General features: G+C 41.4%; 1 protein-coding gene across 9 annotated transcripts in view; it reads right to left on the bottom strand.

The window, feature by feature from the left end:
- MAP4K4 (mitogen-activated protein kinase kinase kinase kinase 4) overlaps positions 1-25,505 on the bottom strand; it is a 143,998-nt gene that overhangs the window by 16,864 nt on the left and 101,629 nt on the right. Inside the window, exons 13-25 of one of the 9 annotated variants that reach the window (XM_072337787.1) lie at positions 19,971-20,132; positions 17,804-17,890; positions 16,904-17,137; positions 13,369-13,530; positions 11,156-11,386; positions 10,145-10,251; positions 9,073-9,224; positions 8,293-8,390; positions 6,810-6,985; positions 6,164-6,284; positions 4,827-5,018; positions 2,331-2,448; positions 1,892-2,062 (exon numbers count right to left, since the gene is read on the bottom strand). In XM_072337787.1, the coding sequence (XP_072193888.1) occupies positions 1,892-2,062; positions 2,331-2,448; positions 4,827-5,018; positions 6,164-6,284; positions 6,810-6,985; positions 8,293-8,390; positions 9,073-9,224; positions 10,145-10,251; positions 11,156-11,386; positions 13,369-13,530; positions 16,904-17,137; positions 17,804-17,890; positions 19,971-20,132 (2,011 nt within the window). The remainder of the gene's footprint in view (positions 1-1,891; positions 2,063-2,330; positions 2,449-4,826; positions 5,019-6,163; positions 6,285-6,809; positions 6,986-8,292; positions 8,391-9,072; positions 9,225-10,144; positions 10,252-11,155; positions 11,387-13,368; positions 13,531-16,903; positions 17,138-17,803; positions 17,891-19,970; positions 20,133-25,505) is intronic. The other 8 variants (XM_072337796.1, XM_072337831.1, XM_072337806.1 and 5 more) reach the window with 8 other exon arrangements.

The raw sequence follows: 25,505 nt of genomic DNA, 5'->3' as shown, positions 1-25,505 counted from the left end.
CTGAGTTGACATGTGTGCCCATCCCTAACTCCTTCCCCCTTAGCTGTATCAAGATGAAACTAATGAGGTACCACGCTGGTGGCAAACAGTGCCTGTATTTTAAAATGCAGACACTGTCTTTATTCACAGCCAGTTGAGCTCTTCTTCTACCTCCACTCTATGATTAAACAGTTCTGATTTCTCAGACATGAAAATGTTTCCTGAAAAGGCACAGGGTCTCTGCAGAGGCTGGGTGTAAAAATCCATGCTACTGCGTCTGTATAATTAACTTCCACCACTCAGTGCCATTAGAAATAGTGCCACAGAACTAACACAACCAGAAACCTACCAGACACTGCCACTAACACTGGAAAAGGAAAACAAAGCAAATCAAGTTTTTTCTTTTCAAATAAGAAACATCACTATAAAATGACTTCATTTGCTTAAGGGAAAAGGAAGCTAGAACTCATCAAGAAATGAGCATGTGCACCAAGCTTGGACCACCATCAGTTCAGCAATAAATGTTTAACAAGGAAGTGCTTTGTCACAGCTGTAAAACATCTCAGATTTTACACCTACATTTTAAATCACCGTAACAGTCAGATATATAGATCAAAGAAATATTAAACCATTAACACAAATTGCTATTGGCAAAACAAGCCAGATCAGAGAAACTATGAGTCATCTTTACTGATCCTATATGACTTCTTTCTGCCCGAGTCTGAAAGCTAACACTTGCACAAGTTTCCTTGTTTTACCAGAAAATCATTCATAGAAATACATGCAGAAGTAGCATGGGGGTAAAAATTCTTACCCGTAAACTATGAAAATAAAGAAAAACTCAGATAGGAAGAGGATAAAGTATTTAGAAAAGCTATTTAACTGATGTGGCTTTGCTGGCAATAGGGAAAGGTCAACAGCGCTGTTCTGAAAAACAAGAAATGCTGGAAATAACCTCAAAAGATTAGTGAAACTTTGCTGTGAATATGTAAAGAAAAGTGCCTTGTCCTACCTATATACACACACCATGTGACTCTGGGGATTGGCCACATCTCTTCTTCTTCATCTTTAAAATTACATGCATATATATTTATAGCTTTAAGCATACTATATAGACATTTGCATAACATACACAAGCATCACTTCTCAACACCTAGGTAAAGAAAAACCTCAGGTGACCCCACAGAGAAGTTACACAGCAGAGAAAAGCTTTCAGCCCGGCACCGTAGCAGCAGTTTCACATTGTAGCAGGCAACAAACACTGCCCTAAGCCTTTCATCAGCATATGATACTGACTAGCTGTCTGAAACTTAAAAGTTAGCCCTTGTGACAAGAAGATCAGACATACTGGGTCAGCTGATACCCCAACACCCAGCTTCTCCATGCCACTAACCACCTTATGAGAAACAAAGCCAAGTCTCATGCTGCAAAGTGTTCCTCCTACACTTCTTTTCCAACATAAACTGATGACAGAGGTGGAAAGTCATCTTACGAAACACGTCTTCATCAAGTGCTGTGGTGTCAGCATCAAGATGGTTATTTTTGAAATGGAGTATCCTATGTGTACCAGGTGTAATATGCAAAGATCATCACAGGCTCCTCAAAGCTCCCCAAGAGAGAGTAAGAAATGCACTAGAAGGGGGTTAGAGAGAGCTGAGCAAAGTCTGAACTTCCTTCCTACCATTGGAAGCATTTATACTGAAGTAAGAAATTGTATCAAAGCAGAAGCAGCACACGGTAAAACTATAATAAAAACAACCAGATCTTGCAGCAAAAAGACATACACAAGCACTGATAAAATGCAAAGAAATAGCTAAAGTTTGAGAGGGAGGTTCTCAAAGACCATAAGGTCATAACAGCATGTCTGCACTTCAGCACTGAGGGAGGTAAGCAAGGAACAGGTTTTCCTTACCCCATAAGGCAGCACACAGTATCTCAGAATTGAATCTTTTCTTGTATTTGCGGATCTCTGGGGTATCACTCTGTGGTCGAGTGTTAGTAGGATTCACGTTGACAACAGAGCCTTTCCGTGTAGGGTCTTGCCTTATTGCCTCTGACCTCATTGCTTCACTAGAAAATCCTACTGAAAAGAAGAAAAGTAAAGTGCGTGTAGTATCCCTTAAGTGATGGATTCTGGCCATATATTCTTCACATCAAACAACCCAAACTGATAACTGAGACTACTGAGCAAGCAATTTCTTTTTGTAAGAAATGTAAATGGAAACAGAAAGAAACTATGCAATCCACTGCAAATCAAATAACAAGCAGGATGGTAACGCTCGCAGTACTTTAAAGAGCCACTGAAGTAACTGAACCCCTTTTCAATTGTTGTCTTCAGCTATTTTACTTACCCACTGAAGTCACAGTTGTCCCACTAGATGGAGAAATCTGTAGTAATCTGGGGTCTATAAAAGGTGTAAAGGAGGAGGAAGATTTGTGTTTCTGGAGTGTGTTACTAGCGGACTGAGTCTGCAATGTAAATTTCAACTTTATTAATATCAACGGCAATAAAAAGCAAGGACAACAACAACCAACATTTTAAAGTCACTACAGAGCCTCCCCAAGCTTTTACACTTCCTTTACAGATACATAATGCACTGCAGGCACCACACCTGAACATGTACACACCGCACATGTTACAGCAAAATGCGAGTAGCTAAATCTTCGTCTCTGTCACTTCAGCTGCTAGCAAAGATTTTTTTGAGTGGCCCCTACAATCAGGCACAGAACGAGGGAATGCCTCCCTTTGAAAAACCTGCTTAAATGTATGTCCACTACCTGATCTTCAAGCTATCCGCTATACTCAACTCCAGTGTTGATGAGGAATCTCCTAAGATGAGCTAGTTATAAGTTCTGAAATTCGATCTCTTGGCTTGTGCAACAAAATCAGAACCATACGTGATCAAGCATTCACTTCTGTGATGGTTTATGTTTCGCTGTCCATTGCTATTTGCTCTCCCTATTTTTGCTTAACCTGAGCCTCTTGCCAGAAAGCTGCAGCAGGTTCTTCCACCTTTATTTGACAAAAGCAAAATATTAAACCTGTATCGAACAAAGGGGCTCATTAGTGTGGAAGGTGTAGCAAACGGTGATATGGAGCTATGAATGTGTAGTGAACAAAATCACTGGTGCTTGCTGAGTTATATGGTCTAAACATGAAAAAAAAAAATAAACATAAAGAAAGGAAGAAGACAAGTGAAACAATGAACTGTTAAAAGTGGAAATGGAACAACTTAAAGACTCTTGCCAGTTTAGTATTATAGTGACAACATTGCACACTGAAGCAGAATGGGACAAGTAAAAATATATATGCATTATATACATAAAGGGTGTACATGTGGGTGAGTTATACCAAGCAGTACTAAGTTTTTTGCTCAGTCTTATGCAAATATAGTTACAGACTTTATCATCAACAACTAATCTTCAACCTCTGATCCTTCTAAGCTTCTATTCTGCACAAAAAAAAATAGCAGTGGCTCTTATGAGCACATCACTCCCCTGCACAGCTAAATACCAAGAGGCTCCTTCACCACCAGCCACTGCCACTGCCTCCACCTACCAGGCTGAGTTAATCAAACCCTGCATATTTATTGCTCGGATCAAAGGAAGCAACAAGCATATCTGTGCATCCATCACCTGATCTCTGTAACCTACAAGAGTGTGCTTTTACATAGATCAAAGATGGATGAAGCACAGCTGAAAATGAAATATTACCCTAACTGAATTTCCAGGAGGAAACCCCCTCCCCCCCCCACCCTCCAGTCATGGGATTCAAAAGTATTTTTGAATCCATGGTAAAAATGTGCAATGCCAAGGGCCCACCCAACTCACTGCAATCTATTCCTCCCATCCCAGTACTTCCGCACCTACAGGGTAGGATGGCTCGAGACTTAGAAGCAGCTCCACAAGTTTCCCTCCCCTTGTGCCACCCTTGTTTGCAGACAGACCGACGTTCTCCCTGAACGCCAGGCTGGCCACCCAGTGGGAGCAGAGCAGCCACAACTGGGCTCCTGACTGACTGCTGGACATATGAAGTGGGAAACAGTGCCCTTTGTTCACATACTTGCATCTCCCCTGCTGCAAGGGGCCATAAACATGAGAAGGGTTGGGCTTGTCTAGCAGCGCTTGGTGACTGAAGGAATGCATTGCTCCTCTCAGTGCCCTGGGGCTAGTCCAGGAGAGAAGGAAGGAGCTTCCCCAGTAGGAAGGCCTTGGTTCTCCAACAGACACAATCAGCGCTGGTAGATGGCACATTTACACAGCCGCTTTTCAGAGCGCAAACATTTTCCTCGTTCATTATTTCAAAGCAGTAATACCTAGGGATTTTAAAGGCTCCTGGCTAACACCTGATGTGTTCACCCCAGCCCACGTGCTAAGTTTTAAAAATCCTTCCACGGTGGTTTCCTCTCCCAAAGGGTGAGTTTCCACAAGCAGTTTTATACGTGCACTGTTATTAGCCCGGCCTCTATTGACAAAGGCAAAATTAACAGCTAATGTTTAAGAGGCACACTGCTCGCCTTTAGCCTCCTCCCAGAATAAAACAGAACTAAAAAATAAAGGATATTGTCTAGAAAATACAGCAGTCAAGTTTAGATTAAAACAAACGCCATGCAATTAAATGACTCGCTAAGAGGAAGCAAAAATAGTAAACTGGCAAGTTTGGCGTGGGACTGCTCTAGAGTTAAGGGCTTCTTACAGAGAACTGAAATTTGTTATTTTGGGGGTGGGAATAAAGGTGACAGGAAAAAAAAAAGCAGGGGAGATTGGCTGGAGTTCCTTTGCAAACTAGCTACTAGGCAATGCTGCTACAGCCCTACGAAAGCAGCCAGCTGTGGTGTAAGACATACCTCATTAGTAGTTAGCTTGTCCTGGGGTGTCTGTGGGGACATGGTGGGTGTCGGCTGGCTGGAGGATGGGGAAGAGGAGGTGGAGGAAGTGGAGGAGGAATGGCTTTGCTGTAAGAGATCTGGCAAGAGGTGAATGCGACCGGCAAAGCCATTGCTCTCATGATGGCTGGCACGCTTTTTGTCAACTGTACTCTGTAGAGAAAACAGGCACACTTGTCTTGCTCAAGTGCTGCTTAAAGGTCTATATCTCTAACAACCTCTCTCCTCTCCCTCACTCTTTCCTACCTTTTTACATTTTGTTTCTAAATAAGCTGACAATCTATGCCTTGATGTCTGGATTGAAGGGGAAAGTGGGCAGCATCACTTCAATTCTGCAAATTCCCACCTTTTCTGGCAGCAGAAGTTTAGTTCATGTGGTGGACTTGCACAGGCAGTTCTAGAAACTAATGTGAAAGGAACCGCGCTGGTAAGAATTCCACCACAATGCAGACAAGCACATTTCGGAGGGTGAGGGAGGATTTCTTCCCTTACTGTTTTGTTTAAAACTAACTTCAATCCTACAGAGATATGAACAATGACCATCTGTCGAATGCCTTCACCTAACTATTTAAAACAATAAGCATGAAACCTTAATTTTCAAACCAGAGAACTAAACGGAGAAATTGGCATTCAATTGTGGAATTCAGAAAATGTGATTATTGGAGAAACTCGTATAAGCTCACACGCTCATTAACATAAGCTCATTTAAAAGCAGGGAACTGTTATCTTTCACGGGCACATGAATGCAATATTTTCACAATTAACGGCAACACCACAGCTCTGTCCACGCTCTCTGCTTCACCATCTTCTTGCTTCTCCATTCCCCCACATGAATTTGTGTGTGTGAGAGTGCGTGTGCTATCTAGGTGGCCTGTACACCCTCAACTACAGAAGAATTTCTTTTACAGCCCTGTATACTTCCCCTCCAGCCTCCCTCCCAGCCCCACTCCTGAAAGTCACTTTGCTTCCACGGTAAAACTAAACTAAACTAAATGTCTTGCTCCAGGTACCAGCTCCACACACCTGCAGCTTTTCTACCATTCTTTCCCACAGACTTTGAGATACTCTGCATGGTGCTGCCACGGGTGTCACTGGAAAGCATGCAAAACAGTAGCAAAGGGTGAAGGACTACGCTCTTCTTTGCATGCATTGAACATCTTGCTCATCTGAAATTCACTAGAGCTGTGTCTTGATAATACGAACAACAAATATAATGTAGAAACAGCATGGGTGAATGAGCGAGTGGGTTAATGAGCACAGAAAAGGTGCAACACTGCACAGAGAAGGAAAAGCAATACCTGTCGGACAATTAAGGTGCCCTCCTTAGAAGGAGTCAAGGCAGGTTCACTCTCCACATCATCATGGACAATCATAGTTTTAACAGACTCTGTTTCACCATTGCTCAAGTTCAGTGTTGACCTATTTGCCAGACAAAAAAAAATAATCAGGATGAGCTAAGAGTATCTGTGTCCTGACTTCTACTCTCCACACCAAGGTACAGTCCAAACTAATTTGAGATTGTGACCAGAGTGGAATATTTACATAACCTGCCTACAAAAGCTTCTCTTTAAAAAAGAAAAAAAGTTAGAACTCTGTTAAATGCTACTAAAACTATAAATCCAAACATAGAGGAGGGAAAAGATATGATTTATAGGTACAAGTGCAGTCCAGCCTACTTCACTGTGGGCCCAAGGCACTTTCTTGAGGAGCTGTGAAACTGATTTCCCACTTAGAGAAATGACTTAATGAGACTTATCTGTTAACCTGGCTCCCAAATGCCCAGCTTGATTTTGAAAAGATTTTTGAAGTTTGAGTGCACAAGGATGCTATGCCTTGTTCACAGGTTGCTGCAAGTTGACAGAACTAATGCACAAGCCAAAATGTCCAGCGTTCTTTTCCTTCCACCCCCTAAGAGGAAAGACAGAAGCAAAACACAGAACTAACACTGCTCGGACGTCATCTGGTCCGGAAGTAGATTCATCTGCTCCTTCTTGTTCCATATCATCATCTTCTTCATCTGTCGTTCCTGACTCCTCACTTGAGGATGAATAATCCGTCACTTTATGTGGAGGTCGCACATCCTCTACTGCTCTCAGCTCCTTTGCCAACGCAGTTAAATCCTGATTGGAAAAGCAGGAAGAAAACCGTGTTGTAGTCAACAGAGAAGAGTTTGCAAGGCAGCCCCAATGAATTAATGCCCAAGTTCACTCACTCGTGTGTTTCCACAGCAGTACTGTTTCCTTTGATTTATTAATTCCTAACAGTCATCAAAGTGTACTTTCTGATAAATTAAAGCACCTACAGAGTCAACCTAAGAAGGCCTTACAATATTATTAAAAAATAATAATCATCATATAATCTGAGTCCAAACTATCCTGATCATGACTCCAGTTTATCCCACTATATCATATGAAAGACTTACATAAGCACCCAGATCTAGTCTGACTTCAGTGGTTGACTGCTACAGTTCATTCTGAACTTTGCAGGCTAATAGCATCCACCAAGATATTCTTGGCAGTGAGATAGCAGAAAGAGTTTGAGAGTTACTGAGCCACCCAAGGCACAGTGTATTTGACTCAGCTGTATTGAGTTGATCACCTTGAAACCTTTATAGTCATGTCCAGGTTCATGGATCTACTCTAAGTTCACCTGGGCAGTCAGATTCTTTAGCACTGACTCCATCACACACAACAGTCAAATAATATGGGACATAAGCAGCTTTTCTGTCAGCAGTGCAGGGTGTGGGTAAAACAGGTTTGCAGTCAGTGCAAGCTGCTCTTAACTGCGTAGCTATGATTTATTTAGACAAATATGGTTGATGGCAAATAGTTCACACAGTATGCATCAGAATCACCTCTATGTTTCTTCAAAAGAGCAGCTCTAACTGTAAGATTTGGGTGCTAGTGCAGAATCGTGACAGCAAGTGAAAGAAGTTATAGGGAAAGCTGGAAGTACTGCAAAATCCTCCTGTGAACCCCAGCACACATAGAACAGTAATTAACCATAGCAGCAACCAGATGAAGAAAACATCAGAAATTTTCCAGAGGAAACAGCAACATTTTAAGGTCTTACCACTTCTCCCTGCGCCATTCAGCACAGCATTGGTACATTCAGGTCAAATGCATTATCAATGGTCCAGTCACAGCAAGGAAACACAGGATTGAAAGAAAGAGAATGTGAAGGTTAGGAAGGAAGCAGATGAGAGAGAAGAAATCAATCTCCAAGGGAAAACAAATTCTATTGTTTAAGGAACTGTGATGTATAAAGGCAATTGCATAGGCAAGAATGTACTGGCAGGCCCACAGACATACAAACTCCAACTCAAGCTGAAGTTCACACCCAATGACACCATGAATGGAAGTTCACACAGCATTTTGGGGGACTAATTAAGTGTGAAGGAGGACAGGAGAAAGCAGATGCAACTTACAGCAGGCTTGATAGGTCTGAAGACCTCCTTTTTCTCTTCAGGCTTTTTAGGTGCACTTTCATGACGCTGCGATGGTGAACCCTCTGATTTGGATGATGCTGCATGTTCCAAGAAGGAAAACAAGACAAAACAGGGGTTTCAACAAGAAGGCAAACCATGTTTTCTTATCCCACTTTGGAGTGAAGAAGAGAGGTGAGAAAGCTATCAAGGCTGTGTGTGACAGCAATACACCAGTTTCACCAGTTCATTATTACACTTTCTCTGAAGGACTATATAAAGAAATCTTCCTAAACTCTGATCTCTACAGGTGCAGCTGATCTATGACTGTAAATTGTCGCACAACTGTGAATCAAAGTAGTTGCAGATACCATCTCATTTGCACAAGGAATTGGGTTTGCAGGTGATTGAAACTGCATAATTTGACCGAAGCCACAGGATGAATAACATGCAACAGCATCTAATGTGCCCCTATCTGAGACCCGTTCCTAGAGGACTGCACCCATTCAACAAACACCAAGATGAGAGACAATATGCATCAAGAGATGTAGCAGTGAATGAACACGTTGTCATGAAGATGATTTGTCATTCCCCAACACATTTGTGCTGTCCACCTTTCCCAAGCAGGCATGCATAGACAAGAGGGGGGTTGAAAGCTAAGCTATCATCAGCTCTGTACATTCAAAGGCCTTCCCAGTGATGGCTACAGTCCTTCATTACTGAGCATTACATGGTTCAGTAAGTTTAAAAACCTTATGTTCTGGTGGCTGAGAAAGGACTTACATCTCATCCGGAACCTCTCTCCAGACCCACTCTGAGAGCCAGGGTGGGATCCAGGCTGTGAGCCAGAGTTGCTTGAACCCGAAGAACTGCCACTGCCTGGCCTTGGTACGAGCTTCTCCACCCTTTCCCACAGCAGACGAGGCTCTATATTGCTGTATCAGAGAAGCGAAAAAAGTCTTGGTCATGCAGTTCAGATTCCTGTAACTAAATTCAAACTTCCTTCTTCCTCAGTGTTCCACTAATAACTGATCTATAAGAACACATAGCACTGAGCTGAGAGAATCAACGACAGTTCACAACACAAGCAGTGTCTCACTCTGAAATACATACAGCCTTATTTAAGATGGCCCAAACCAAAATGTTTAGGTAGGTATAAGCTATTCATTTTATTAGGAATTGGCTACCTGTCATTCTTACATATCTAACCCAAAGCGACCGGATCTCTCAGGCTGGATGCAGCAGGTTTTAAACCGGCTGAGAAGGGCCACCCAAGCACAAGCCAGAAAGCTGGAAATTCCTGTTCTTCTTGGAATACCCTCCCCCACTACCAGCAAGTAAGTTTTGCTTTGCTGAGATTTAGAAGCAATCCCTTTCTTTTCCCTCCTGACCTCCAGCGTTCTGTGTTACAGTGTGCAGTTGCTTCTGTCTCTCTTCAAGTCTGATTTTGGCTGAGAGGTTGGAAAGTTTCTCAGATCTCTTCAATTTACATCTTACAGACCCTACTGCTACCAGAAGTCCCCACTGTAACCCAAGATAACCTGTTGTTCCAGAAGGCACGATGTTCACCAATAGCCACATTTTTCAGTAATAGTTAAGGATACTTGGAAATAGTCATAGGGCAGGCAACTCAAAGGAGAGGCAAGAGGAAATTTAGCCAGTGTTCGTTGGCATGTGTGGAGTACTGATGGTAATTAATATTAATCATTACTGAAAAGGTGAAAAATAGAAAACTTTCCTCTTTTCACATCCAACAGATATGCCAAAAACTCTCCAAAAAAGATCCCAGCTTCTCATAAATAAAACCTTTTCTTTCCAACACAGGAAAGGCATGGACACAGACAAGCTGACAAACCTCGTGGAGTTCCTTTGACCTGCTTGGTTATTTTGCTGCCCACTGCCCTGCAGTGGAGAATCACGACGGGACAGGACTGGTGATCGGGATGTTGTTCTCACAGGTACCTTGGGAGAAAAAAGTCTGAGTTAAATCCATGAAAAGGAGAGAAAGAAGAGGAAGTTTAGACTTCTCCTGCTCCAGAATATATTATGATTTTAACACCGCTTTGACTATGTTCAAATCAGCATCAGCAACCAAAAGTAAATACCCACAAAACCAAAAGCCTTAATTGGGATGCTGTTCAGATTTTGAAGAGAACTCCAAAGTTTAATCTTAATCTTCAGTAACGTTTAGCAGCTACCACACAAACACATACACACCTCCCTACCTTCCAACTAGTGAGACATTTGAAAAGAATACAGCACTTTGACTGAAGCAGGGGAGGCACAAAGCAATTTGCTGGAACAGCATGAGAATTAGGAGAATAAGCTTAGGGGAACCAAACAAATGCCCAGGAATGGATCAGCAGAAGGCAAAGACTGGTGGGGGAGCAGGAATATACTTAGAAGAAGCAAATTCCAGTGGACGGAGGGGGCTTTTGGGGAGAGGAGGAGGAAATATTGAATGTTTCCTTTTTGTTCAGTTCCATCTCAATTTTAAATAGGCCTATGATTCATAGTTTGGGTTGCTACCAGATGAAGAAGAAAATCAGCTCAGAGCAATAACCTCAGGGACATTTAAAATCCTTTCTGGAAGATGGCAATGATTGGTTAACTTTGCATAATCAACTGTCTCTCTGAAATAGCTGCATTCTATAAATAATTATCGACTTTATACGCAGCTTTAAGATGGTACTTCAGGTTCGTTATTGTTAGCCCACTGAATGAACACCTACACGATGATCTGCTTTCTAAAATGCTGTTACCGTGGTTATGAGGGCATGGTCTTCCCAGTGCCCAGCCTAGGACATCCTTTAAAAACAATCATCATCATCAAGAAATAGCATACATCTGTCTTTCTACTCCTTACCCTTGGAGGCACCTCGTCACTGTCTGATCTAGCCCAAGCCTTTTGGGTGGGGTCGGGTACCTCCGACTTAGAGTCAGAACTCTGATTTAGCACTTCACTGCGTGAAGGTGGATATGGGTCCTGGGAACGAAGATGGTGATGAGCAAATTTGGGAGAAGGGTCACTGAAGGAATGGGATCGCGAGACAGGGGAAACATTGTTCTTGAGAGATGCCAGATGGGACCACTGTACCTTACAAGAAAACAAAACATAAAACATTCAATGCGCTCAGAATAACCGGCTGTCCAATTAACACAGAATAAAGGCAGGTGGGGTGGGCAGAGACAAATTGTTATGGCATTAGGTAAGCGTGGGGTGGAATCAATGCACTTAAAAGCAAGGCAAGCGCCCAGAGAACGCAACAGACTGAAAATACAGCACATATGCATTTTTGCGAGCTACGCTCTCCACATACACATACACTAGTGCCCAAAAGAAAAGGGGACCTAATATCTGCACCATGAGCGTGAGGTCAAAGGCCACCCAAGACAGGAGCCATCTTCTGCTCCACAGTCCTCAGTGGGCTTTGGCCAGATCTCAATGCAGCACCGATGGGTTGGGAAAATTGAAGTGGTTATCCAATTGAAGAAATGTACAAACTTAAAGAAGGCTATAAAGTGTGCAAACCAACAGACATTTACGTTATCTAAAAAAATTTGGAAACTAGATACAGTTCCAAACTTTTGGAGAATGACCATAACACAAAAGCCTTTATTCCTTTAAAGTCGTTGCAATATATATATACAAAAACATAATATATATTGTATTATTGTATATAGTATACATACGGGCAATGCATATTATACATATACCATATATGTACCATATACTGTACATATACACATATTCATAAACAAACTAAACACACACGAACACATGCACATATTCAATTACAGATACTGAGAAGGCACAGCAGTGACTCCAGAGGTAAAAACCCTTTGGGATTTTCCTTGAAATCCATACTGATCCTCCACTCCAGCCTACTCCCTCCTTGTTCATAAGCACACATTTCAAAGTTAATTTCTGAAGCCAAGGAGGAGAAAAGATCAAAACTGAAGAACACACTGCATTTGCACCTAGTAATTAATCAAAACTTCACTTTCAGTGTCATTTTCAGTAGGTTGGCTGTACGTATTTTTATATGGTTATTATTTCCTCAATTTTTATACACACAGCTGTTGAAGAGTCTGATTATTCTTAATGCGAGTGGAAGGCCAGACTTTAAAAGTAACTGGCACAGAGAGCACGAAAATACAAGTGCAGTACTTTGAAATAATCATGGAGGTTTGAATAAAAGCCAGGAATTAATGAGTCAGAATGAAGTTCTGTCCTGATTTCTCCCACTCTCTCGTCTGCTCAAATTCTCCTGTCACCCAAACGAGTTGCAGTGCCTAGTCACAATCAGGAACAGGTTTAGCTTGTGCTGTCATCAACTGACTTATTTGGGAGAAAGAAATTCTGCATGGAAACAGACAAACTTAATATAGAACCACACTTTTAACGTAGCATATCTCAACTGCTTGGGTTATTTATAAGTTTCAGACTTCAGATTATTTTTTAAATTCATACTGTAAGTCCTATAAGATATAGTTACCAAGTTCTGGAGGTTTTCATTAGCAAACAACAGGATGACGGCAGTCACATAGCTCAGTGGTTCCAACCTCTTTTTGATTTTCCAGGGGTGGTAACAGAGCTTTATTTAGCAAGTATAAGCCTACTGACAACAAACTTGCTTTTCTTAGTCATGTTTTGTGGATTTCTTTGAAGCAATGCTTATTCTGTTAAAAAACATCTATCTGGGGTTCTTTTTGTTTCCCAAAGAGCTTGGAAAACTCAATTGGCTCACTTCTTTTTGATAGCAAATACTATGCACAGATCAAATTCTGAACTGTAGAAGTGCACTGCACCTATGACCAGTATTTAGCTGACTATTCCACTCTTGCACAGATAACAACAGAACAACAGTTTTCTTTAAAAACAAAGCAGAAATCTACCTGTTTATCAAATCAGTAAGCGAAAACATACAAAGTCAATCTACTAAATAAGCTATTTTGAGTAAGAGTGCTACTCTTTACGTAAGACTTTCTCTGTGCCAAGATCTGAAAAAATGAAGGAAACATGTTAAGACTTCTTGCACTTCCTCCAGGCTCACCAGTATTTTCCTGGGCACTTACTTGGGGCTCCATTGGCCTCTGCAGGGCAGGCTGAGCAGGTTCTGAGTTTCCATTGGAAAAGGACTCTGATCTTGAAGGCACTGGTGGCTCCAACACTTTGCCCACCTGCTTAGACTGTGCTTCAGGGGAGCCCTGATTAGTTTTTCTAAATCTCTCCTCCACCTAAGAAAAAATACCAAAAAAAACCACAAACAAAACTAAACAAAAAACCAAACCAGGTTATATCTGGAGTCAATAAAACCAACTGCAGTAGAAGTAAGAAGGTGACGACCCTCTTCTTTTGCCATAAAAAAATGAAATATATTTGAGGCCTGGCAGGGTTTTAATCCCTGCAGGTTTCACCAGCAATTTAAACACAGTGAACTGCATCAAAATGGCAAGTATGCCAACATAGGAAATACATACTAAGAAAGAGCTTACAGTGGCCGGTATGCAGTGAAGTGATAGGAAAGACCTATCAGGAAGCTTCCTGCTGTCTAGACTAGTTAGCACCCATCAGCAGACATAGACAACAAAAGGGATATGTGAAAGTAGAAACAACTTTACAATTTAAAAATACTTTTCCCATTGTTATCCCTTGCTACAAGTAGAAACCCCACTAACCTAAAGGGAAGTATGTTATTCAGTTATATGCTTTCCTCTGTGTGTCCCTTTGGCAATGTGAAGAGAGAGAGATGGATATGCTTCTCTATCTGGTAACACTTGAGGCAGTTCAGCTTTAGGTATGAAGCTGTAGGACTACTCAAACTCTCTCTTATCAGATGGTCCTGAAACAACATCAAAAAGCTGCACTCTGACCTCAGACTGCAGAGAACAGCCCCTGCAACTTACTTCTGGTTCTCAGAGACACGTAGAAGTGACTGTATGCTAACCCAGAGAGTTTTTCGAAGGGAAGACTTTATCAGAAAGTGCTGAACCCTCAAAAGAATATCAAGCAAGCTTCCCATGCAGAAATGTCACCTCTTTAAAGCCTGTGGCATTGAGAACAAAGAGGGCAGTATGGAGGGAAAGAGATGGAAGGAAGCTACAGGCAGAAAGGAAATATCCTCCCATTTCCCACAATGAGCCACTGCTGGAATCACAGCAGTGTGTGCTGTGCCTTGTAGTCTGAGGAGTGGCCACTGAGGAACACTAAACTCCCAGCACTTTACCAAAAGTTAAAGAAAGGTGAAACTGGAGGCTGGGGCTGATTTTATTTGCTGAGATGCTGCTCATATGGTCTGCTTTAACCCTTGTGCCCAGAGCATGAAACCATTATTTGGGTAGTTTCCTAATTGCTCCTTGGCAATGTTGGCATGATGAAACTATTTCTATATCAATGTCAGAAGATAGATGCGAGTCTCTGGGACTCCGTAGCAAGGCTATTTTACGAGCCCAACCTGCCCTTGCTTTCCAAAATTAGAGGACAGTAACAGTTTGCCTATGGGATCAGTCAGACAAGCTTCTGCCAAGTCCATACAAAATAATGAAGTCAAGTATCTTCACCATACAGTCACTTTCAATATCATGTCAGTCTCACAGGCCAAACTCCTCTTATCAGTCTGCTTCTTAGGAACAGAATAAGGAAAAGCCCCAAGCCTTTCTGTCTAAAGGAACAGGCTTTCATGCCTCTAGCTGTAAATGACAGGAGGTTTCCTCCACAAAGAACACAAACTGCACAAGACTGGCAAGACATGGGAAAGAGACAGTTCATCCCTGGATAGAAATAATCCCTGTTGTAGTCATCTGACTGTCTGGACCAGAAAACAGTATTAACTTTCATTTCTTGCTCTAAGCTTCCTTCTGTTCCCTAGAGCCAATTTTAGAAATCACTTTCCTTATACACTCATTGGAGTTGGAATAAGGAAAAATAAAGCCCTGATCATCATTAGACTTAGCCAGAACTGGAAAGTTAGCTAAAGCTGGATTATCATCTTGATGGTCAACATCTCAATGGATGAAGACTTCCTCCAGACTGAAAACTTTGTGGAAGTATGAGGCACAAAATACTTGCCCCAAGTCACTAATGCATGTCAAAAATTACATCGGCTGATGCTTGCTTTTAAGACTAACTGGTGTCACTCCCACTGCCAGACAACGAGGTATTATGGCTACACTTCTACTGTACTTTTTAAAAGAGAATATTACATAGCAGTCTCCAAGAAAATCTGACTACTAACGCATTTTTTCCTTTGCCTTCACTTTATTCCTTCTACCTAGCACGATCATAATAGGAAAAGATGACATTAAAACAGCTGAGTCAGCAGTTCTGTTAAAGGACTTGGAATCTTTAGGAGTTTTTCTTCTTTTCAACTCTGAAAGGAAAAAGGGAGAGGAAGAATGGAGATGGTTCTGTGCCCCTCCAAAACCCTCCATCTGGTGGGACAGGAGTGCTGGACTGGCACTACGCTTTCACCAAGGGAGGCCAGAAATGCGCACCAGGAAAAGAGGGCGAGTTCCACACCTGTACCACAACATGCTGGACGAGTCTGAACCTTTTCCAGGAGAAATGCACATACCAAGTATTTCAGCCAAGAATAGATGAGATAGCAGACTGTGGTTTATGAAGAACTTGGACAATAGCATCTCTAAGAAAAGGAGGTTTTGCTCATCAAGTCCCAACAGCAATACTTCAAAGGCAGTGAAACACTAGTGGACATAAGTGGACTGAAAGCTATTTTATAATGTTCAAACAACTACAACGATTTAGTTTTTTTTTTGTTCTTGTTCCAAAATGCATTTATACCCACACACTGGTGATGAATGCCATTAAGAGTTTTGACCAGCACTGCCCAATCTAGCAGCTTACAGGCAGCATGATGTCCAAGGGAAACATAAGAAAAGGACTGCTGAAAAAGCCAAGTACGCATCAAAGAGATTGTTACTTGCTTAGCGACGTTAACCATGGACCAGTGAAGCCAGGGGACCATTCACTGAGACAAACAGTACTCTGATGATTTCAGATGGATTTGTGAGTGCCTGAAGTTCAAGATGGCAGCACCACAGAGTTTCATAAAAGCAAGCTGTGATCTCAGCAGGTAAAACTCATCAGAAATGAAATCAACTCACTTCAGGCTTGTATTTATCTGAAGCAAATTTTCAAGAGCGTGGGCTAAAGCATCTACAGGTGCTGTGTGCATTCATCCTTCATGGGTCTCCGTTTTCCAATTCCCTCCAAATTTCCCCTTTTCAGTACCTGCCAGCAACACAGCCTGACAACTGCATTAGTACTTCCTGTGAAGACACCTGATAAAGTCCAGATAAGATTACCTCCCTGACTGGATGCTTCCAGTATCAGATCCCCCTCAGTCTGCAGCATTTCAGAAACTCCTTCAACCTTTCACATCTAAAACCTGTCGCTTACAATGACAGCAGAAGTATCCAGAAGCATTCCTTGGGTTGGGAAACCAGCAACTAACATTTAAAAACATCCTTTTCCTCAATCACAACACCTTGGTCTCCAAACATACTGCAGTAGAGCCACAACTACCATGATGCCAACAGGTGCAGGGACGGGGGAGCAAGTAGCATATTCCTCTCCATGAGCAGGACTTACCTCACGCGCTCTTTCAGCAGGCTCATAGTGGGATTTTGGCTCAGGGGCATGATAGCTTTGTTTATTTCTTTCCTGCTGCTGCTGCTGTTGCTGCTGCTGTTGCTGCTGTTGTTGCTGCTGCTGCTGCCGCCTGTGATCATGCTGCAGTGACAGGAGGTAGGCTTGCTCCTGCTGCAACTGGCGCTGGAGCCGCTCTGCCTGTCGATGCTCCTCCATCTCTCGCCATCTGTATTCCTTTGAGAGAATGTGTGAGTAATTCAAGACATGGCATGGAATATATGGTAGACATGTTCCTATCCATCCCATTAAAAATGGACATTTCTGGTTGCTGTTGCTTTGTGTTTTTGTGTTTTTTTTTTATTTATTTCATTGTTAAAGTGTAACCAAAAGCTAATCTGGACCAATATGACATGCGTCTCATGTTGGGAAAGTTGAGAGTATACTGCTACGCTTCACGTGATTGGAGAATTATGTCAAAACTGATTTTTGTTAAAAGAAAAAAGAACGAAGCTATTTATACTAGATTCAGTGTAAGTTCATAAAACAATGATTTAGAACAACACTAGGCCATTGTATCCTGGGGTGGATTTACATATCATGTGTGCTTTTGATCTGCAACACAAGCACTCTAGTTCTTCAAGGTCTGTTCAGAAACTCGACCGCCAAACCAGAACTGTTCCACTTTAACATAAAGCCTCCTCTTACAGCCCAGAAAGCAGTGTGACCACACAGCACTTCTCATATGTGCCTGTCAGCCCACGACGCTAGCATAAATGGCCTTTTAATCAAGCTCCTTTGTTGTCATACTGTCAGTGCAGCTGTGCCCGACTGAGGGAAGCCTAGGACTGGCCAGATAAATGGATCCTATAGCTACTGAACAAAACAGATACAGTGCTTTACCAGTAACATGGCCTGCTCCTGGAGCAGCTGCTGCTGTAGAATTTCCAAGTGCCGCTGCTCCTCTTCTAGCTGTCGCCTGATATACTCCTGTCACATAGAAATTACCCAGCAATGAATTTATTCAAAAGGAATGCATCAGAACCCCCTGGGTGGCACACCGCAAGCTACTTCCCCAGTTCAGCTTTAACGAGAAACGCACTTCAGGGTGGATTAGTGCCTGCAGAACAATTTAGGAAGCCCTGTCTCCTGAGCATCGTATTTTGGCCCCTTCCATTCCGAAATTTGGACTCCTGCAAATGTTGCCAGCACGAGCCAGAGCTCATTTACGTATTTTGGAAGTGATTTCAAGAAGCAGCACAATGCACTTGAAGGTTTTGGTAAAGTTAAAACACAGCAAGTCTGACTCAACACAGCCAACACAAAGTCACATGCAAGTTGTATTAAACATTAGTTGGTTGCACCGGTGCGATGAACTGTTAGCAACAGCTAGAGCCAGGCTTAGTGCGGGCAGAGCTGGTGCAAGCTCCCCCCAAAGGGGCTCTGCCAAATGCAGTTCAGCCCTGCCCTGCCTTCTCCCCTGCCGCCCTCACCAGAAGCTTCTCCTGAGCAGACGCTGCCAGCCTTGCTGAATTATGCGATGAGTTATGACACAAACAAACATCCACCAGGAAACAGATATTAGACCAAACTCGCTCGCTCTTGCGATCTAGCCGTCTGTTCACCTGCAGCCTTCACAGCTCAAGACATTTACCTGCAGCTTTGCCTGACCCCCCTACCACGACTCAAAGTCTGAAGCACCAAACCCAAGCTGGTAACATCCTATCATGCAATTAATGGAAATACGTAACACATGCATGCACGCACACACACAAGCACACACGCACGCAAGCACGCATACGTTTACAGTGTATGCATAAAGAAATTAATGGTTCAGTGATACAGTGATGGGAGCTATAGAAAGTCTTGCGACAGACTGATGATGTCCACTATATGGTCATTACGCACACTGGCTGAGCCGTCATTTAGGGGAACAAAAAATCTGAGAGGACACGTCTTCTTTCTTCTAAATAATAAATAATTTGTAGTCGTTTGACCGCATCAATTAACCATTTGTCATTATTGGCACTGTGCGTAATTAGCATTTCAACAGTTTAAAAAGCAGCTGGGGGAATACCCGGTGTCTGCCCAAAAGCAAATTGCTGTGCTGTAATTAAAGATTTTCCATATTTATTCCCATCGGTTAGTCTTCTTTTGACTCAAAAAATCTTTAAAACACACATAAACACAATAAAATTCCCCAGTAACGTGATCATCAATGATCTCAGTGACTTAATGTAAGAAAAATTAGGTATGTCAGGCCAAAACCAACACTCCTGAAGGTAATGGGAAAGTTAAAGATCAGACTCTAGGAGAGCAATTTTGGCTTTTTATTTGAGATCACAGTAACGCAGAGTAATTATTACCTTGATTATCAACCCGATTAGAGTTGTAAAGTAATTTTTAAAACACGAAGATTCCATGCATAAATTCAGCAGCTCAATTTCATACGGTTTCAAAGGTTTCTCACCTGTACTTTCAATGCATTAAGAGCACGTTGACAACTTAAGATATATTTGCTGCCTGAATCGGCATAGATTATTATACTTGATTTTAAATAAAGTAAGATTGCATATTTAACTATGAATTTTAGAAAGGAAAATCTTCTGCAGCTCAGAGGTTCCATCACAAATTCTGAGTGTTCAAAACTGATGAAGAACCTCTGACCCACTCTGGGTGCCAGAAATCGACAGGCAACAGAGCTCTCAGAGGCCTTTTGAACATGGGGCACGTCCTGCATGAACCACAGATCCAGCAAGACGAATCTATAAATGGTTTTCAGTCAGTGATGATTTTACCAGTTCTGATGGTTTTTAGTCAAGTCCAGAGACATGAGCTGAATTTAGAGTAACAACCATAACAAAAGGTCTTTTTTGAGGGAATATCGAGGCTGCAACGATTTTTCATAAAGCCCTACAATCTGTGTGACTTTGCTGTCACAGACAACAAAGATGAAAATGGCAGCATATGGCTGTCTCTAGACTGTTTTAGCCTTATTACTTTTTAGAAAATAAGATTAGAATCCAGAAGAAACCAACCTATTACATATATATATGTATCATGGACTCACCTGCTCTCTTTCTACCCTCCTCTTTTCCTCCTCTGCTCTTCTTCTCTCTTCCTCTTCCTTACGTCTCCTCTCCATTTCTTCCAGACGTCTTTTTTCTTCCTGTTCCCTCCGCCTTTGCTCACGCTCTTGTTGCCTGCGAGCTTCCCGTTCTCTTCTTTGTTGCTACAAAAAGGGAAAAGAAACCACAAAGTTTTACTTTGGTTGTTATCAAAGAAAGAGGTGGGGTTGTTTTCTGCTGGGAAGAGAGGGATTTACCAGGACTGGCAAGCTCTGCAACTGAGTGACAAAACATCTTATGCAAGTGCTCCATCAGGAAACTAACCTAAAACTACCTCTAAAAGTATCACTTACTCTCCTGGGTTCCTTATATACAAAGTCACATACTTTATTCTTGACAGTTGTGGCGTGGAAGCTCACCCCTGCTCATCAAAACAGAGACTCACACTGAAATCTCAATCTCTGAGGAGCTGCTGAACTTGAGTATAAAGCAGAGGGACAGTTTTCTGGGCTTCAACACATTACCTATAGCTGGAAACGATCAGCGCCACCGAAAGTCAAATGAGAACCATCTCAGCTTTTGGCAAGCAGCTTCTCTTTCAAAGACTAGCGCATGGTCTGCTAAGAATCTGGTGGTGTTGGGTCAACAATCAAACTCAATTTAATGTACTGCCCAAAACTTTGCCCAACAGAGAATGAAGGCTGACCAACTGCACCTCAGCCCCTCCCAGAACATCAAAAGCACCTATATGTTAAAGACATAAAAGAGCTGAGTTCAGCTTTTATGCTTCCACAGATAAGCTTCCACACATGACCCAAATGCAAACTGGTGCCCATAAGTCTGCTCAAGACTGAAAAGAATTTGGAAAACGGTTCTAAAAAGCATGAAACATCTCATTAACATCGAGATACAACCACGTATGACATTCAGAGAAGACATTTTAAATGTCCATACAGTCGTGACCAACTTTTTCAGCACTTCTGCAGAAGCAACCAGTTCATCCACCTACCTCAAAATCCCAGGCAGCCTCCCACAACTGCCTGAGTGTCAAAAGGACCCAGCTGTCTCCTGTTCAACTATTTCTCTACTTCTTCTTTTATTAAATATTTCTACAATACGCTAAAAAGCAGAGAATACATTTAAAGAAAGCACACTCAAATTTTATCCCAAATCCAACAGTAAAACCCTAAGCCCATTGATTATTGCTTTTTACATTCGGATTAATACAATCACCACTTTTTTTTCCACTGACACAAAGCTGCCACAGATTGATCAGTTTAAGGCACTCCACACAGTCTTGCAAGAGCACTCTGATTAAAACTTTTTGGGGTTTCATAAATCCATAGTTATGGGTGTGTTTTTCACTGAACATGCTCTGCTCACTGAATGAGCAAAGGCCAAACTACGCTCCTTGGGTTACTTCATGGAGTTGGAATGAGCTTCCTCTACTCAGTATGTTACCTCACATGCCTGTAGAACAGTTGACAGTTCAACAGCTTTTTTCCCTTCTGGAATCAATACTGACACAACTCAGGCATGTTAAGAGTTGATAATAATAAATAAATAAATAAATAAATAAATAAATAAATAAATAAATAAATAAATAAAGGGCTGCTTTATGATTCTCTTTAACTACATGCTGCTTTGGAAAACATATTACTTTCTTGAAGAGCACTGTTGAAATATACCCTTCTCTACTATGACTCCTTTCTTCCTTGCCCAAAAGGACATCCTAGGTTCACTACTACCTCTCTAAGCTACGAGCACAAGTCTCCCTCTCCCCTGGGTTCTTCTCAGAAGCATAGCTTCTGTGCTCTTGCACATCCTTTTCTAACTAAACACACCTACCAGTCTTACCTCTCTTGTTTAAGGAAGCTCTCTTCAATAAAAATAGATACAGAAATAGTTGGAGTGCTGCAAGGCAGCTGTCAAACACGGTGCATTTCATAGGTTTCACTGCTCCCTCTCCTTCATTTCAATGTATAAGAGATTAAACAGGCACTTTTATTTCTGAGTATACACATCTGTGTCAAACAATTTCTATATTTAAGTCAACATATTCAAGTGCCTCTTGGCTAATCAAGTCTGACAGGCTCTTTGTTTAAGAAAACTAAGATACGAAGTGCAATAATTCTGTTGCCCTGCGGATGTGAGAGACAACACACTGCTGGCTGCTTAATATGCACATTTATCAACTCAAACACTTCTTAAACATATGAAGCCTGCCTGTCTAACAACATTGTGCTGACTTTGTCTAGTGGATATACTACACATCTTGTGATGGCATCATTCTTCTTACAGGGAAAATTGGCAGAGTTTAGGTCTTTCAGACAACACAAATTCATCTTCTTGAACCAACAAAGGAATAATCAACAATAAATAAACTGAACTTAGTGATATAAAAACAAGTTACAAATTAGACTAAGAGACAGCTTAGCCTCATTCCCCATGGCATCATGAAAACAATATCAGTTGTTAAAAGACAAGATTTTTAAGCCACTCTTGAACAATACTGCTAACTTGGCAGCTGAATATTTATTATCCAGAAAAATGTATGTGTATGTATATATATGTATATGTATGTATGTATATGTATATATGTATGTATATGTATATATGTATTCATTTATTTATTTTTAAAAGGCAGATTTTCTGCCACCAATGTGAAATTAAGTCAACTCCTCAGAGCACAAACACGTTATTGTCTAGACACCAAAAAGCACGGGGAGATGGCATTTCAGTGCATTGCTTCTGCCTTCCCATCAGAAATCCCTTCAACCCAGTGCCATGCGGGTGGAAAGCAAGGACCTGGCACCACATGCACATTCATAAATACCCTACACCATCTGTTTATTCTCAGTCCCAACTGTAGGAGAAAAATTACCCTTTCTTTGAGCACTACCTTGAAACCTGAGCACTGGAACAATGACTGCTAACAAAGCAGAACTGACCTAACAACCACAGGAAAAGGAAATCCATGGTGACAAGCAACTCTTGGATCCAACTCTACATTTTGTCAAAAGTAATGGCAAAGGTAGTTATTTGCAAGCTGTTTTTGACCCAAGATGGCTTCAGGAGCAGCTCTTTAGGTGACTTCCTACCATGTTTCTGTTGGCACAAGGTCATCTGACTGCATTCACTAATCCTTCCACAAATATAAAGCCCTGGCCACTAAAGTTCCTTTAGCTTGCCCCGAGGAAAGAAAAACCACTAAAATCTGCGACCTCAGTTAAAACCAGTGTCAGTTCTGTTTACAGAACTTGGGACTTCTGACTTTAATAAGTGCGGTTGTTAGATGCTGTAATTTTTATCATACACCACAGAAGCACTACACTACAGCGTTTGCAGTTCTAGTGCAAAACACTGTTCTTCTCAATACCGAATAGGTAACAAGTAATCATCAGGATTCACTGTAATTACAGATGCATATGTCTTCTGTAGATGGATGTGGTATTACTGACTTTCCTGTCACATGAGATGAAAATTTTATTTTCAAGAAAGTAATTATTACCCAGAAGGTAAATATAGGAACTATTTAAAGGAATACCGAAGGTGATGCAACAGAATTTTTATACAACACGTGACCACAAATTTTGGCACTAGAAACATGCAGAGACATAAAGAACATACAGAAAACAGAGTGTAAATGCTCTGGCTCTTTAGCTGGCTTTAGGGTGCATTTAAGATGATCTCATAGCGGTACCCTACACCTCCATGCTGCAAGACCATGTAGTAGAGTATGATTTACCAGGAGGGGGCAATGCAACTACACACGCAGTTGGTATTTACCAACAGATCTAGGACCCAGTTCATACTATGAAATGCCTAAGGTGTATATAGACCTCCTAATTTAATATTCATAGAATATTATTACACTGCCTTATTCTCAGGTAAAGGCTGAGAAATATATATGTTAATAATTTATTCCACAGAGAATTGGGAAGGCTGGTATCAGCTTAGGAAGAGGCTTATTAGATTGATAGAGGGACTTTTGCTTTGCTCACACAACAGATAAGCTAGATGTAGAACTTCTTACTCAGTATCAGTCCAAAGTGCAGGCAATTCAAATGAAGTAGATATGAATAATCTCCTCTTATGTAAAAGAAACAAAGCTATGGCAAAAATCACCTGCGGGTATTAAGTACATTAGCATCTTAGTTCAAATCAGGAGTGCTCTTTTGAAGTGAATCATCCAATCGTCTCCTCTTACTAGGTTTTGTTTCATATTTTAAAGAGGTCTCAGTGCCAACCACTCCTTTTGGATGAAATTAAAAGGGCAAATGTGCTCCAACCACAAACAGGCAGTCAGTCTAGACCTCAGCTAATCCAAAGCAATTCCTCTTGTCTTCAAACACTGGTAGTGAAGTCTTTGGGTCCTTAGCACTCTAATTACCAAGCTTCACAAATCTGTTTCTACTGGAGCTACATCCTAACACCCCAAGACCATCCACCTTAGGTTCTCATAAGTAGGCATACCATTTTATCTGGTTATCTGTACCCGTAGAGGTCCACACAGAACGGGACTCAGAACAGCTAATTCTGAATTTATCAAAGCAAACTCAGTTCTGCAAAGTACAAACTCCAGTGCCTTTCCGTGTGCATCACACTGAGCACTGGTATCTCCATATTGATGAACAGAAGCATAGACACCTGTTAGAACAGCCTAGTACAATTCAGGTTTCTTGTTTTAACCATCCAAGTACTCATTTGTCATATAGCTGATATTTATGCAATGACGCTTCATGCGCATTATGAAGTGGGGTGAGGAGGAAGAAGAGCAATCCTCTTCTCAAAATGTTTCAAGTTATTTCCCGCACTTAGACTATGCGTAATTTCCACCTTCTAATATATAAGTGATAAGGTTCCTGCAACAGAGACTTTTAAAAGTCACGTTTATACCATTTACAAAGCAATCTTTTTCTCTTACACTGATGAGAATTACAGTTTTTAGTAGGTGTCTTCAGCATCATTTCTGTCCCAGTCTTAGTCAAAACCATCTAGGCTCTGTGTCAGCATTGTAAGAACAAGCCGTGAGTTTTAATTTAGGAAGAGGGAGACAAGTAACTAGGTCAGGGAGATTACCTAAAGCATAGAATTCCTTCCAAAGAATGTCGAACAGGTATACCCAAAACATTTGCTGTATGCAAGCAGAAATTACAAGAAAGCAGCGCTTAGTAATAATATCCAAAAACTGATACAAATCCAGAGGTTCAATAACCAGTGTTAATCATAACTCACATTACCAAGCTTCTCATTGTTTACTGGCTTCATCAAACACTGGGTGAGTTAAGGACAAAGTGACAACATTTCAGTATTTTGGCCTTCAATTGTGTCACAACACTGATGTTTATCTAAATATGCGTCTGCTACCCTTCCCCCATCTTAAAGAGCTTGTTTTGGCTGATGCTTTGTTAAGAATCACTGGGGAACACGCATTTTTTCCAACAGATGATCCAACAAACTAAGTGAGCTGGTGTTTCTTTTTGTTTTCTTTTGTTGTTGCTTTTTTTCCTAAGTTCTGAACCCATTTTTAATTC

The sequence above is a fragment of the Excalfactoria chinensis genome, chromosome 1, assembly GCF_039878825.1.
Source record: "Excalfactoria chinensis isolate bCotChi1 chromosome 1, bCotChi1.hap2, whole genome shotgun sequence".
NCBI lineage: Eukaryota > Metazoa > Chordata > Aves > Galliformes > Phasianidae > Excalfactoria > Excalfactoria chinensis.
This window is presented reverse-complemented; position numbering and strand designations above follow the sequence as displayed.